The sequence below is a fragment of the Salvelinus sp. IW2-2015 genome, linkage group LG18 (genome assembly GCF_002910315.2).
Source record: "Salvelinus sp. IW2-2015 linkage group LG18, ASM291031v2, whole genome shotgun sequence".
NCBI classification, from domain to species: domain Eukaryota; kingdom Metazoa; phylum Chordata; class Actinopteri; order Salmoniformes; family Salmonidae; genus Salvelinus; species Salvelinus sp. IW2-2015.
This window is the reverse complement of record NC_036858.1, coordinates 44,126,363-44,142,518: the sequence shown is the minus strand read 5'-3', so window position 1 is coordinate 44,142,518 and position 16,156 is coordinate 44,126,363. Positions and strand designations below refer to the sequence as shown.

The window sequence follows — 16,156 nt, the reverse complement described above, 5'->3', positions numbered from 1 at the left end:
GGTGCTCAATCTCTAATATTAAGGACCTTATGATATCTTCAGAGGTAGACTGGCACTGGCAGCCAAAACAGCCAAATACTCCATCTAAACGTGAATCAATTCTAAATTGCCATCCAATTTCTGCTCGCCTGAGTTAGAATACCGAATGATAAGCTGTAGACCATACTATTTACCAAGAAAGTTTTCATTTATATTTTTTGTAGCTGTCGATTTACCACTACAAACTGATGCTGGCACTAAGACCACACTCAATGAGCTGTACAGGGCCATAAGCAAACAATAACATGCTCATCCAGAAGCGACGCTCCTAATGGCCGGTGACTTTAATGCAGGAAAACTGAAATCTGTCTTACCTCATTTCTACCAGCATGTCATGTGTTACTCCACACACAGAAATGCATACAAAGCTCTCTCATTGGAAAATCTGATCGTAACTTTATCCTCCTGATTCCTGCAAAAATTCAAACAGGAAGTACCAGTGAAGCGCTAAATACCGACTGTTTTGGTAGCACAGACTGTCCTGGAATTATTCTAATGGCATTGAGGAGTTTATCACATCAGTTACCAGTGACACTTACGATCTGCCTTTTGAAGTGAGCCTACAAGACTAGCTAAATGTCTTCTATGCGTGCTTTGAGGCAAGCAACACTGAACCATGCATGAGAGCACCATCTGTTTCTGACAACTGTGTGATCATGCTCTCCGCAGAGCCAGACGGATTACCAGGATGTGTACTGAGAGCATGCAGGGACCATCTGGTGTGTCTTCACTGACATTTTAAACCACTCCCTGACCCAGTCTGTAATATCTGTTTTACCAGTCAAAAGTTTGGACACACCTACTCATTCCAGGGTTTTTCTTTATTTTTACTATGTTCTACATTGTAGAATAATAGTAAATAGATCAACAATATGACATAACAAATATCGAATCATGTAGTAACCAAAAAAGTGTTAAAGAAATCAAAATATTTTTTCTTTTGAGATTCTTCAAAGTAGCCACACTTTAGCTTGATGACAGCTTTGCAAACTCTTGGCATTCTCTCAACCAGCTTCACTTGGAATACTTTTCCAACAGTCTTGAAGGAGTTCCCACATATGCTGAGCACTTGTTGGCTGCTTTTCATTCACTCTGTGGTCCAACTCATCCCAAACCATCTCAAATGGGTTGAGGTCGGATGATTGTGGAGGCCAGATCATCTGATGCAGCATTCCATCACTCTCAGTCTTGGTCAAATAGTATAAATAAAGAAAAACCCTTGAATGAGTAAGTGTGTCCAAACTTTTGACTGGTACTGTACATGTTTCAAGCAGACCACCATAGTCCCTGTGTGCCAATGTAGCCTGTCTAAATCACTACCGCTCCATAGCACTCACATATGTATTCACGAAATACTTTGAAAGGCTGGTTATGGCTCAAATCAACACCATCATCCCAGACACCCTGGACCCACTCCAATTCGCATACCGCCTCAACAGATCCACAGATGACGCAATCTCTATTGCACTCCACACTGCCCTTTCCCACCTGGACAAGAGGAACCCATACTTAAGAATGCTGTTCAATGACTACAACTCAGCATTCAACACAGAGCACGCCCCCCTTCACAACGGTGGGGCTGTAGTGAAGCGGCTCCAGAGCTTCAAGTTCCTCGGTGTGTCCACATCACTAATGATCTATCATGGTCCACACACACCAACACAGTTGTGGAGAGGGCACAGCGAGGCCTCTTCCCCTTCAGGAGGCTGAAATTATTTGGCGTGTACTCAGATCCTCCAAAAGACTCCAGCCACCCAAGGAAAGCAGTACCGATGCACCAACTCTTGAACCAAAAGGACCCTGAACAGCTCCTACCCCCAATTCTTAAGACTTTTTACTCATCACATACGCTGCTGCTACTGTTTATTATGTGTGTTTATTCCTAGTTTATTCCTAGTTAGGGCTCCCGAGTGGCACAGCGGTCTAAGGCACTGCATCTCAGTGCAAGAGGTGTCATTACAGTACCTGGTTTGACTCCAGGCTGTATCACATCTGGCCGTGATTGGGCGGCGCACAATTGGCCCAGCGTTGGCCGAGGTAGGCCGTCATTGTAAATAAGAATTTGTTCTTAACTGACCTGCCTAGTTAAATAAAGGTTACATATCTACCTCAATTACCTTGTATGCCCTGCACATTGACTCTGTACTGGTACCCCGTGTATATAGCCAAGTTATCGTTACTAATGTGAATTTATTAGTACTTTTATAATTACGTGTTCTACTTTGTATTATTTCTCTATTTTTATTTCTCTCGTTATTGTTGGGAAGAGTACTTAAACATTTCACTGTTAGTCTTTTTCAGCCTGGGACCCAAATTAGAAATTCAGTGTTTGTCTGGGACCCAAGTTTACGAAAACATGGGACTATACATAAATATCGGTACATTTCATTGCCCTTACTGTATGCCCATGAACAAATGCAACATAGACAAATAACAGTTAAATGAAATACCCATATAAATAGCTACTCATGTTTATTTTTCCCCACTAAAAACACTCTTACATACTCTTACATATGTGTCTAGGTTGCTGTTAAAATACAATACATAATTTTAATTATGAACTGATTGATCACATCACACAGACTTACAGTGCCTTGCAAAAGTACCTGGAATTTAAATAGATTTTTATTTGGATTTCATAGTAATGGACATACACAAAATAGTTCAAATTGGTGAAATGAAAAAAAGAACTATTCTAAAAAATAAAATACGGACAAGAGGTGTGTGCAATCTAAGTGTCACATGATCTGTCACATGATCTCAGTCTATATACATCTGTTCCGAAAGGCCCCAGAGTCCGTAGCATCACTAACCAAGGGGCACCACCAAGCAAGCGGTACTATGAAGACCAAGAAGCTCTCCAAACAGGTCAGGGACAAAGTTGTAGAGAAGCACAGATCAGGGTTGGGTTATAAAATAATATCCAAAACGTTGAACATCCCACGGAGCACCATTAAATCCATTATAAAAAATGGAAAGAATAGGGCACCACAACAAATCTGCCAAGAGAGGGCCGCCCACCAAAACTCATGGACCAGGCAAGGAGGGCATTAATCAGAGAGGCACCAAAGAGACCAAAGATAACCCTGAAGGAGTTGCAAAGCTCCACAGCGGTGAATGGAGTATCTGTCCATAGGACCACTTTAAGCCATACACTCCAGAGCTGGGCTTTACGACAGAGAGGCCAGAAAAAAAGTGTTTATGTAGTGTTGAGTTGTCTCTCTTGTCGTGATGTGTGTTTTGTCCTATATTTTTATTAATTTATTTTATTTTTTAATCCCAGCCCCTGTCCCCGCAGGAGGCCTTTTGCCTTTTGGTAGTCAGTCATTGTAATTAAGAATTTGTTCTTAACTGACTTGCCTAGTTAAATAAAGGTTAAATAAATACAAATAAAATAGCGACAGTAAAGATGAAAAATGATCAGGCCTACAGTACATCATACTGTAGAAATGATTGTTGAAAACAAGTCTAGGTTGGAACTGTTACAATGCAATAAATATTTTTATTCTGAACTGGAATAAACTGATTGATCACATCACACAGATGTAGACCGTAACACACACACACACACAACACACCACACAACACAACACACACCACACACACACACACCACACACACACACACCCACACACACACAACACACACACAGTCCTAATGATAGGTGTGTGACTGGGTCAAGTTTTCAACAAGCAGGTCTATTCTGGTCTCAGTTTCTGACAGTGCAACCCTGAGGTCATGCTCAACATTGAGTCTGTTTCTGTACTTGTTTCTTACCAACATTTCAGTTTATAAAACCATTTAAATGCACTGGAGTTACATATCTCTGGAGCTAATTTATATCTTTAGTCCGGCAATTCATTGTCAGTTGCTAGCAGACGTAGGTTTAGATAGTATTTGTTTTCTTTCAATTACTTTTACTGTGCTTGATTGAGCTTGCGTGGCGCTGTATAACCAATGAATTTATCCAAAAAGTGCAAAACCCCACCCATATTGCACTTCAGACAGCCTTAAACACTCAAAGTATTTGTAAAAAAAACAACTCCAAAGGCTATAGCTCATCACATCAGGTCTGGTTGATAGAGGAAAGGAGTGGAGGAGTTGTGTGTGTGTGTGTGTGTGTGTGTGTGTGTGTGTGTGTGTGTGTGTGTGTGTGGGGTGTGGTGTGTGTGTGTGTGTGTGTGTTGTGGTGGTGGTGTGTGTGTGTGTGTGTGTGTGTGTGTGTGTGTGTGTGTGTGTGTGTGTGTGTGTGTGGGTGAGGTCTGGTAGGGGAGGCAGTAGTGAAGCAAACAATGGTGGTAATTAGACATAAGGGTCCGAGGTCAAATAATCTGTTCCTGTATTTTACCTGAGTTTTTGAGGGGTCACAAATACAGTAAAGTCAAATTCTGCTGTTGTTCTATAGGAGAAGTAGTAGAGCAGGGTAGATTCAGAAAGGGCTGTCATTAACACTGAATAAAGCTTATAATGACAGCCAGCATACATATCCCTGCCCTTTTAAAAGCAATGCTTTGGTGGTGCTCCAACATCATGGTAACCATCTGTCCCCTGGGCCTTGCCTGAGAGTCCTTTCCATTGGCTCTGGTTGTGTTATACTTGGATTCCCTGGCGTAAAAAGAGATTTAATAGGGGGTGAAGAGCACTTCCCTTTTTGTGGCAGCTATAGAGAGGCACTCTTACTGGAGATGTTCCCCTCTCTGTAACAACACACCCAGTGAAATGAGCCCCAGTTCCTCTGGATGGCATACACTCTGCATGCAGAGAGACTCTCAACCAGAGGTCCACATAATCAAATGTGATCCGTCACATGCTTTCTAAACAACAGGTCTAGACCAGCCCTTCTTAAAGTATGGGTCGCAGTGGGTCACAGACCTGTTAATGGTGGGTCGCGACGGGTCAGAGTACATTTAGAATTATTGCATTAATTACTGCAACTGCACTCTGTTCAGTGCGCTCTCTGCTTAGCAGCGGTGGCTCTGCTCAGTTTGGCAGCTGCGCGAGTGTGTGGAAGATGCCTGTGTGCTTCATGGTTTAACGGATCTTTTTACTACGCGACCCACACGCTGCAATGCTGTTGTTCAGCAGCAGATGATGTGCTGTCAGCCACTGGCTTGTAATTCCCACTCGCCATCACTCACTGCTGTCATCAAATGGACTGAAGATAGCGACAAGTTCTGACTGAGCTCAATTGTCATGAAACCAAATACAGCGATGAGTTCCTCTCTCTTGGTTTAATACAAACTTTGAGAAATAATGAGGAGTGCCCACAATGTGTTTTGTGCAGAGAAGTGCTTAGTAATGAGTCTCTCAAAACGAACATATTAACTGACTAAACATCCACAGCATGACGGTAAACCCAGGGAGCTCTTTCAGAACAGGGCATAATGCTTCAGGAAACAGTGCTTCGACAGCGGAAAGTAAGTCAGCAAGGCATTTTTGTGATTTTATAACAGGTGATGATAAGCAGAAATAAGGGAGTACCATCGCTCATAGTAGTCGATGTGAGTTTCTCTTTCAAACAATCCCCTTGTACACAGCCAATAGCTAGCTAGCCAACGTTAGCCAAAGCAAGCTATCTAGCTATCTAGCTACTAGTGCAACCCTAAGTAACAGTACAGATGAAGATGGAAGATAACTGTTGCTGTTAAAACACAAGTAATCCTTTTCATTCTGAACTGGAATACACTGATTGATGCAAGATGCTTTTTGAGGTTGAGAAACTGACTGAGAAAGCAGTAGATGTTCTGATCCAGTTTGGCACCACATACCTGTTCGAGTCAGGGTTCTCTGTACTTAATGCGTACTGTCAGCATACGTGAAATGAAAAACACAAAGGCATGGCTCAACCCCGGTTTAGTTAGGCTAACTCCCCATGTATGAAGGACCATTGAGGCATGGTCTAGCATTTTAATAGGACTGTCATCAGTTAGGCAAAGTTGATATTCTCACCACACCGTAGGCTCTGTGTACACCAGGCTTGGTGTTATTAATCATTTTGAGGAGTCAAGTTCCCAAACACTGCAGACCTTCCAGTATTAATCATAGCAGGACAGATTATCAGCATCCCTCATTCATCTTCTCTCAGTGATGTACCAGGAGCTAAGCAAACACTGGGCGTTGTATTAACTTTACATACCATGTATTACAGCACGTCCACTGTCACTTCTACAGTAACCTGCAAAGGAGACTAATAGGAAAACACTCACATGGCTACTCCAGCTGCAGCAGTGCAGGGTGTGGTCTTACTGTGCATTTCTGGGGAATTTGTTGGGAGTTTTATTTGATTTAGATTTTTTTTCAGTTCTTAGAGTACCTTTTTGAGTTTTACATGTTGCTTACTACTTAGTCGTAGATAGGCATAACAAATATATGTCTTATCGTTATGATTTGAATATGAACTGATGAAATGTGTTCCTTGTTATTTTTTTACTTCTTATGGCTGAGATCCCGTTAAGGGGATTGACTTCACAACAGCCAGTGAAAGTGCAGGGCACCAAATTCATATAACAGAAATCTCATAATTAAAATTCCTCAAACATACAAGTATTTTACACCATTTTAAAGATACACTTGTTGTTAATCCCACCAGAGTGTCCGATTTCAAAAAGGCTTTATGACGAAAGCACACCATCTGATTATGTATGGTCAGTACCTAGTCACAGAAAAACACAGCCATTTTTTCAGCCAAAGACAGGAGTCACAAAAAGCAGAAATAGAGAAAATGAATCACTAACCTTTGATGATCTTCATCAGATGACACTCATAGGACTTCATGTTACACAATACATGTATGTTTTGTTCGATAAAGTTCATATTTATACCCAAATATCTTAGTTTACATTGGCGCGTTATGTTCAGTAACGTTTTGCCTCAATCATCCTGTGATTTTGCAGAGAGCCTGTAACGGCAGCCTTCCTCCTCTTCACGAGAAGAGAAGGTGTAGCAGGGATTGGACCAACACGCAGTGTAGCCAGTCCTCAACATGTTTAATAAACGAAACTGTGAATACTTACAACAATACAAAAATAACAAACGTGGCAAACCGAAACAGTCCTCTCTGGTGAAAATGAACACAAAGACAGGAAACAACCACCCACAAACCCCAACACAAAACAAGCCACCTAAATATGATTCCCAATCAGAGACAACACAAAACACCTGCCTCTGATTGAGAACCATATTAGGCCAAACATYGAAACAGACAAACTAGACACACAACATAGAATGCCCACCCAGCTCACGTCCTGACCAAACACTAAAACAAGTAAAACACACAAGAACTATGGTCAGAACGTGACAGAGCCACATCAATTTACAGAAATAATCATAATAAACATTGATAAAAGTTACAAGTGTTTTACGTGGAACTTTAGATAAACTACTCCTTAATGCAACCGCTGTGTCAGATTTAAAAAAAAAAACTTTACGGAAAAAGCACACCATGCAATAATCTGAGTACAGCGCTCAGAGACCAAAACAAGCCAAACAGGTACCCGCCATGTTGTGGAGTCAACAGAAGTCAGAAATAGTATTATAAATATTCACTTACCTTTGATGATCTTCATCAAAATGCACTCCCAGGAATCCCAGTTCCACAATAAATGTTTGTTTTGTTCGATAACGTCCTTAATTTATGTCCAAATACCTCCTTTTTGTTTGCGCGTTTAGTTCCAAAATCCAAATTGATGACGCGCAGGCCAGACGAAAAGTAAAAAAATTACATTACAGTTTGTAGAAACATGTCAAATGATGTATAGAATCAATCTTTAGGATGTTTTTAACATAAATCTTCAATGATGTTTCAACCGGAGAATTCCTTTGTCTGTAGAAATGCGATGGAATGCAGCTAACTCTCACGGGGGTGCTGCCAGAGCCCTGACTCACTCAGCTCTTATTCCCTAATCCTTCGCAGTAGAAGCATCAAACAAGGTTCGAAAGACTGTTGACATGTAGTGGAAGACTTATGAAGTGTAATATGACCCCATGGACACTGTATATTGGATAGGTAAACCTGCAAACCTCAGATTTCCCACTTCCTGGTTGGAATTTTATTCAGGTTTTTTGCCTGCCGTATGAGTTTTGTTATACTCAGACATCATTCAAACAGTTTTAGAAACTTCAGAGAGTTTTCTATCCAAATCTACTAATGATATGCATATCTTAGCTTCTGGGACTGAGTAGCAGGCAGTTTACTCTGGGTACCTTATTCATCCAAGCTACTCAATGCTGCCCCCAGCCATAAGAAGTTTTAACTAAAATTATCTCTTTCTTTTTTCTCTCTTTCTCCATCTCCCTTTTCTGTAATTTCGTTATTTTCTCTGCAGCGTCACCCACCATTCCTCAAATGCGTTCAGAGCATTTCAAGCAATGTCACGTGAAGGACCTGGCCTACTGCTTGAATGATGGAGAATGCTTTGTCATCGAGACGCTGAGTGGCCCACACAAACATTGCAGGTAAGACGACTGTGTATGTGTGTGAAAGAGGCTTAAAGATGCACTCTCAAACTTTTGTATAACTTCAGCCAGTAGTTTTGAAAAAGGTGCTCACGACCCAAAAACGGTCCCTGTTTGTTGTGTACTATTTCAGCCAATTGTGTACTACGTCAGCCATTTCGTGTGATATGATTTTGCAATTTGTATGATATCGTACGTAATTTGCTATTCATGTGGTATGTTACAAATCCAATTTGTGCAATATGTTATGAATTTGTTATGCTTAAGATCCCAGAGTGCATCTTTAACAGAGGAAAGATTGAAAGAGTCTACTGTTATAAACAGATAGTAACAGTATTCTGTCAGATAGTTAGTTTGATGGTGACTCTACTAGTTAACCTGCTGTGGTGCACAGAGTTCATTTTCTGTCCGATTTAAAGTGTCAGTTTTACAGAAGTTTGTCCCCACAGGGTGGTCTTAGTAAAATGTACTGTAATCTTGTGCAACACTTGTGATTAAAAGATTGATGTCTTAGACCGATTCTGCAGTTCAGTGAAGACATTTCTGAGTGATTAATGCAACAGGTTCTTTACAAGTTACCCACCCCAAGTTACAATGGAGTAAAGGAATGAATAAATTAATAATCCTAACCAATGAGCCAAGAAACCACGAGACCAAGTGTCCTCGTTTGAACGGTGGTAATTGGTGAAGTAGTTTTAGTCGTCCTACTTATTTGACTACTTAGCCTGTTCAAACACTGAGCCTCTCTAATTACGTCCTAGAACAAACTCCTTCCAAATCATAATCTGAGGACTTCCAGTCGGCTGGCTGTTCAAAGACTTCTGTTATGTAGCCTCACTCTGGAAGTACCAGGTCACTGAAGGCCTGATGTGTTAATGCTGAGTAGTGGTAAATGCGTCAGCCACGGAATTCTGTGAAATATGTGTAACTCTGTTTGGCTGGTCAGAGGGATGACAGATACAGGACTTGCTTTCGGGTCTTATTTATTCCTGGAAGACAGACACAACGTATGAATGTCTTCATACATGCACAAGGGTCACTGCAAACATGACAGGATCTCCAGCATAGGAATAGCTTTAGATTTGTATATTTTTATTATACAATTAAAATAATAACATTTTCTTTACATATTAACATGAATACATAATCCACAATACACATTTAAACAAATTATCGTATAGTTTTAGTACAATATAAATCCAATTCAATTCTATCCAATTAAAGTCAAAGGCATTTTCTAAATTTTACAAACAATTCACATATTCAACCAGAATTCCAAATCAGAACGACTACATTGCTTTGCATTGAGAGCGAGAGAGTAATCGTGAGCTCTGCAGGAGAACCAACAAGCATGCACAACACACTGAATAACACATATTAAAACATACCTGGAAGACAGACAATGTGTGAATGTCTTCACACATGCCCAAGGGTCACTGCAAACGTGACAGGATCTGGATTTGTGAAAGAAAAGAAAACATTTCCTTTTCATAAATCACTTAATGCACAATCCTCATACATATGCAGCTTGCATCAGAAATGTGACGATTTCGAACACTCGCTAGCTAGCTTGCTATCTAGCTTACAAAAACGTGGCGCAGAGCAAATAGTCCACAAAGTTATTGTTAGCAAGCTAAACTGTACATCCACCATCACATCCCAACATGGATAATAACTATAATGTTTTAAAGTATAAAAAAAAAAAATATTGTAAAAGGTATGAAATATTGCAGACAGCATGTTTCAGGATATGTACATGTACCTCTGGTATAGGAATAGCTTTGTCTGCTGGAGAACATCAGCAACACACGTTGTACCAAATCTGCAGTAACACCTTTAACCGTTTGGAGGCTCCATCAACACTGGTCGACAACTTCATTTTGGTAAAACTCACATATAACCAAGACTCCATTTTTTACTCTGTTACATGTGTTTTACAAAGGATTAAAGGGAAACTTTGGGATTTTGGCAATGAGGCCCTTTATCTACTTCCCCAGAGTCAGAAGAACTCGTGGAAACCATTTTTATGTCTATGCGTAGAGTTTGAAGAAAGTTGCTATCTAGAGCTAGCACATTTGCTAACCAGCGTTAGCGCAATGACTGGATGTCTATGGGTATCTGCAGTAGATACCCATAGACGTCCAGTCATTGAGCTAACACTAGTTAGAATTGTCTCACGGAACTACCGCTAATTTCCTTCAAACTGGACACGGCGACATACAAATGGTATCCGTGAGTTCGTCTGACTATGGGGAAGTAGATAAAGGGCTTCATTGCCAAAATCCCGAAGTATCCCGTTAATGCTGCGAAGAGTAATACATACACACACAGTCATGCACACGTCGAAGAGAATCTAAGAGAGCAGTGTATTTTTTTAACCTTTATTTTGGTCATACTGAGACCAAGGTCTCTTTTACAGATGAGCCCTGAATTACAGAAAATACAGAAAATACACACATTAATATTAATACAAAATGCAAATAGAAAGAACAACATGGTCATAAAAAATTAACACATTCATCAGTAATAAGTTCCTCAATCAGCCTTCTGAATTGCCCTAGTGGCACCAAAACATCAAATGTAAGAACATTTTGAAGATTGTTCCACAAATAAGGTGCAAGAACACTAAAAGCCGATTTACCTAACTCAGTAGAGATCAAAGGAATTTCCAGAGACCAGGTGTGGTAACTCGTATGTCTAAAGTTTAGTAAAGATGTTAGGTAAATTGGGACTTTTTGTAAAATGGCTTTATAAATGAAAAGATAGCAATGTATTAACATACGTGACTTCAAAGAGGGCCAAACAACTTTCTGGTAGAGAATGCAGTGATGAGTACTAAAATGTTTTGTTTAGGAGAGTGCTACTCTATGATTATTTCACTTGGGTCTAATCTTACCTCAGGTATGGCCTCGTCCTCTACAATTCTGAGAACAATTCTGAGAACTGTAACTTTATGTTTATTTTCAAGACCAATCTTGAAAATAGGTGGTTGTTCTTTGTTGCTGCCTGTTGCCATGGCAACACAGTCTGAAAGGACTGCTGGAGTCTTTCGGAGGCTGAGGTTGCATTGCAGGCTGCTTGGCCTTGAACAAATTGATACAAGCGGACAGAAAAGGCTGTAAAATACTAATTCCTCACACCAGATGGGTGTTAGGTGCCTCCGCAAAGAACCTGGATTGTCTTTGCTAGTTCTATGAGGCATATGGGATGAGGCATAGTTATCAAAGAAAGTTACTATTTGGCTTGCGGGGATGTCCCTTGGCCCTAAATGTATAAAACATCCTTTATATCAAACAGAAATGCAGCTCTTTTGACGGTGTTGTGGATTATACTGGGCACTGATTAGAAATATTGAGTGTGAATGATTTATATGACACAATAAGTGAGAGAGGGCTGATGTGATTGTTGGGAACATAGCAGAAAATGGTTGGTTGTTATTAGCCTTAGAAATGAAAGCACTCTCAACAATTTCATTTTTCCTTTATTTAACTATGCAAGTCCGTTAAGAACAAATTCTTATTTTCAATGACGGCTTAGGAACAGTGCCTTGTTTAGGGGCAGAACGACAGATTTTCGTTTACCTTGTCAGCTCAGGAAATCTCGCTTGCAACCTTTTGGTTACTAGTCCAACGCTCTAACCACTAGGCTACCTGTCACCCCAACAATCAGGCATATAGTCATGGTTTCCAGTAAAATGTCAGAAGAACTATGAAATAATCAGCCAGGTCACCCATGATTTTGGGGCAGCAGGTCCCCTAGTGGTTAGAGCATTGGGTCAGTAACCAAAAGGTTGCTGGATTGAATCCCTAAGCTGACAAGGTAAAAATCTGTTGTTCTGTCCCTGAACAAGGCATCTAACCCACTGTTCCCCAGTAGGCCATCATTGTAAGTAAGAATTTGTTCTTTAGACTTGCCTTGTGAAATATAGGTTAAATAAAAAAAATATAAAAAGATACAAGTCAGTATTAGATGTCGATCCATGTCTGAGGATGATGTGGAAACTGTCCACTAGGGGCAACGGTGAGCGATGTTACCTTCAAGTAACATCCCAAGCTGTTAACCAACAATGCTGAAAATATGAGTTCAGAAAATATTTACTAATAAACAAAGGTTTTTAAAAAGTAACACATTAAAATGACAATAACTAGGCTATATACAGGGGATACCGATACCGACTCAATGTGTGGGGGTACAGGTTAGTCGAGGTATGAGGTATTGAGGTACTGTATGTACATGTAGGTAGGGATAAAGTTACTATGCATAGATAATAAACAACGAGTAGCAGCAGCGTAAAAAGGGGGTCAATGCAAATAGTTTGTTTAGCAGTCTAATGGCTTGGGTGTAGAAGCTGTTAAGGAGCCTTTTAAGTTTCGGTTTTGTGATGGCATTATGGACTGGTATGGTGGATGGGCAAAAAATTGTATGTTCAAATCCAGCGCAAAAAACATAATATCTATTTTTATTTAATGCCTATCCCAAACCTTAACCCTTACCTTAACCATTTGGAGTTAATGCCTAACCTTAGGACTTCGGAGTAAATGCCTAAACTTAACCCTAACCTTAAAAATGTGGAGTTAATGCGTAAACTTAACCTTAAACACTTAGAAATTTGAAGTTTGGAACAACTTCGAAACTTGACTTTTGAGAAACATGGATTAACATCTAATTGTGATTTGAGACTGAGAGCTTTTTGGAAATAATAATACCCGGTTCAGTTTCATCTCTCTACGTTGTTAATGATGCCTCGTCTAACTGCACGGGTAAGGGCATATCATTCAATGATCTCCAGGCAAAAGCCTCAGCAGACTGAGAGGCTATCAGTGATAAAACACTGCATTGCATCTGAAAGGGAAGAATTATGAGAATGTATATTCTATTGGCATGCTTTGAGGTAAAACAAACAAAAGAATAATCAACAAAGATGACAAGTCTCACATGAAACACTGGATCGATGCATGTTTAATTCAATTTGAGTTTACACGGAATTGAGACTAATCATCAATTGTTATATTAACGGAGACAAATTGATGTTATTCCAGATGCATTTTGTCTCAGAATGCATCATTTTTATGTTCAGATGAATCTTAATCCTCTGCTCAACCATTTTCCATAGAATCATAAATCATGAATCAACTTCCTTTCCCTACAAGTCTCAAAGTAGCTGAAAACTGCCCCCCAAACTATTAATTCAGTTTATAAAATCACTGTTTACTACTCTTAGTGAACAATGACGTTGTTTGTTTACCTGAGGGTACTCCCTAACAGAAACATACAATAGCGTCTTGCTTTGGGCAGCATACAGTAGCATGCTATCAAAACATTTGTGTTCATCTAACCACTAAATTAGTCAGTACTGTTATATAAAAATAAATCTGCATAACAAAACCCCTAGGCACTCACTGGAGAATATACACTTACACATGGCTATTTGGAGTTCAGTGGTCTACGTTGATTATGGTAATTATAGCACAGGATTTTGTTTCAAATTACCCCTCTGATTTGAGTTAAGTACTGCAACTATATATTTGCAATTCAGTTTTTTATTTATTTTATTTATTTGGGTTTTAGAAAATACAAACATATACTGTATACAAAGACAATAGGCAACTTAACATTTCACAAACGTAGATACATTAAACTAGAGATGAGGTCGGCTGGGACTTAATGCCCAACCTTCAACATGAAGAATAAAGATGAGTAAAGACAAAAACACCAACTCAGACTTACATACATTTCAACAAACCTTGATGGCATCATACACCATATTCATACCCATCTTGTTTGTCTCATAATAAAAACAAATTCTATTGCTTCTAATACTTAATGCCATATGGCTTCAAATTGTACTATTTTGTTTCTTTCTGTAGCCCACATTTTTATAATAATACATTTTTTCAATACAACATTTTTGCAGGCTTGTTGTTTTGTTTTGAAGATCGCTTCTGGTTGCATAGAGCGCTTCTGTTTTACTCTCTCTTTCTGTTACTTTTTCTCTCTCTTTCGCTAGTGGTTACTTGAATACAAATCTATCCCTAATTGTGTCAGCCAGGCCAGGCTTGGTCTTCCCAGAGAGACACAGGGCTTGAACACACTGCCACGTATATTTATTCTATCTGTTGAGCAGGAATTCAATTTATTTTTTGCAACCGACTGTAAGGGCCTCCATCCAAGGGGACGTTAAGCCTTTCCTCGCCGTTGTGGCAATGGAGAAAGGCAATCCCATCTGTCACTGTGCAGAAGTGCAGGTTTGAAACGAGAGCTGAGATCCATGCAAAGCCCCTGTCAATATTATTGAGACTGAGATGCCGTGCACGCAGCTGGGGATGTTTGCTTCTCCCTGGTGGAATAAGCGTGTTATCTGAAATTAATCTGAAACTCCTTATGGAACTATCATGCCTGACTTTGACAATGAGATTCGCAATTACATAAACAAATCTGGGGCCAGGCTAATAATTTAGATCAATGCCTATTATATTGCCTCATCATGCCATTTGTTATTCATTGATCAGTTGCACTGAGGAATAGCAGTAGTCTGGCAGTAGTCTGGTGTCTTGGGCTTAGACAAAGTAACTAGGCCTACTACTATTTAGAGTTCTAATTGCTTATGTTAGACTGATGTGGGGAACTGGAATGGCGGTGGTGTTGAGGAGTTTGTGTCCATGATGAAAGGGCTGCGAATATCAATTTCCCAGAGCTAGGCATTTGAAGCCTTAGTTTAATTTAAATCAAATAGTTGGTGCATTGTGAAGGTTTATATCCAAGACATATCCTATGCCCTGAGGAGGTCCTATAAGGTAATTCACTATCGGCAGCCTCTTAAAGTGGCAATTTGCAGTTGCTGCATTCATTTTTGGACTTATAAATTAATGATATATAACCATTTATTCTTGAAGAATATAACTTAMAACTGCCTGATGAGCTTCGTTCAACTGTCGTACCCCGTCAGAACCCCAAATCTATGTTTGTTTTACTCATTTTAGTCATTTAGCAGATGCTCTTATCCAAAGCGACTTAGTTAGTGCATTCATCTTAAGATACTGTAGCTAGGTGGGACAACCACATATCACAGATAGTAAGTACATTTTCCTCAATAAGGTAGCTATCAGTGAGGTCAGAGCTAGTAAGGGGGGGGGTGGAGTCAAGTGTTAGAGTTAGTTACCAAACATCTTTTTTTCTCTCGATTGTTTATAAACATTGAACATGTAAACAGACACTGTATAGCCTCAAAACATGGTTTAAACAAAAGGTTGATATCATGGATAGTCAGTCCATATCTCTGTCTATGAATTTGAGAGTGGTTACATTCATTCAGGCCCATCCCTCAGCTTTTAACGAAATAAAGAGGTGGGGTGGCCATTTACTTATTGTTTCAGCTGCAGATTGGCCCTTTAAGCCCCAAAATGTCCTTGTTTGACCTGCATTCTCTATCAGATGGTGAGGTACTTTTTTCAGAGGCAGTTTGGGCTCCTTTCAGTCATGTGCAACTGCATTTTTCAATTCATCTTGATTGACATTTGCATTAGATAAAAAGCAGAGTAACTCTTGCAGCAAACTGCTGTTCCAGAAAACACCAAAGTTCAGAGAGTACAGGGGGAAGGGGAGGGAAGGAAAGCATATGTGTTCAGATCTTCCTTCCTTATGGTTTTCTGACTGTGGCACCTCA

The 16,156-nt window shown here is 39.8% G+C and overlaps 1 protein-coding gene across 1 annotated transcript in view; it reads left to right on the top strand.

The window, feature by feature from the left end:
• LOC111978446 (pro-neuregulin-3, membrane-bound isoform-like) overlaps nt 1-16,156 on the top strand; it is a 528,893-nt gene that overhangs the window by 312,444 nt on the left and 200,293 nt on the right. Inside the window, exon 2 of the mRNA XM_024008516.2 lies at nt 8,364-8,493. Coding sequence (XP_023864284.2) covers nt 8,364-8,493 — 130 coding nt within the window. The remainder of the gene's footprint in view (nt 1-8,363; nt 8,494-16,156) is intronic.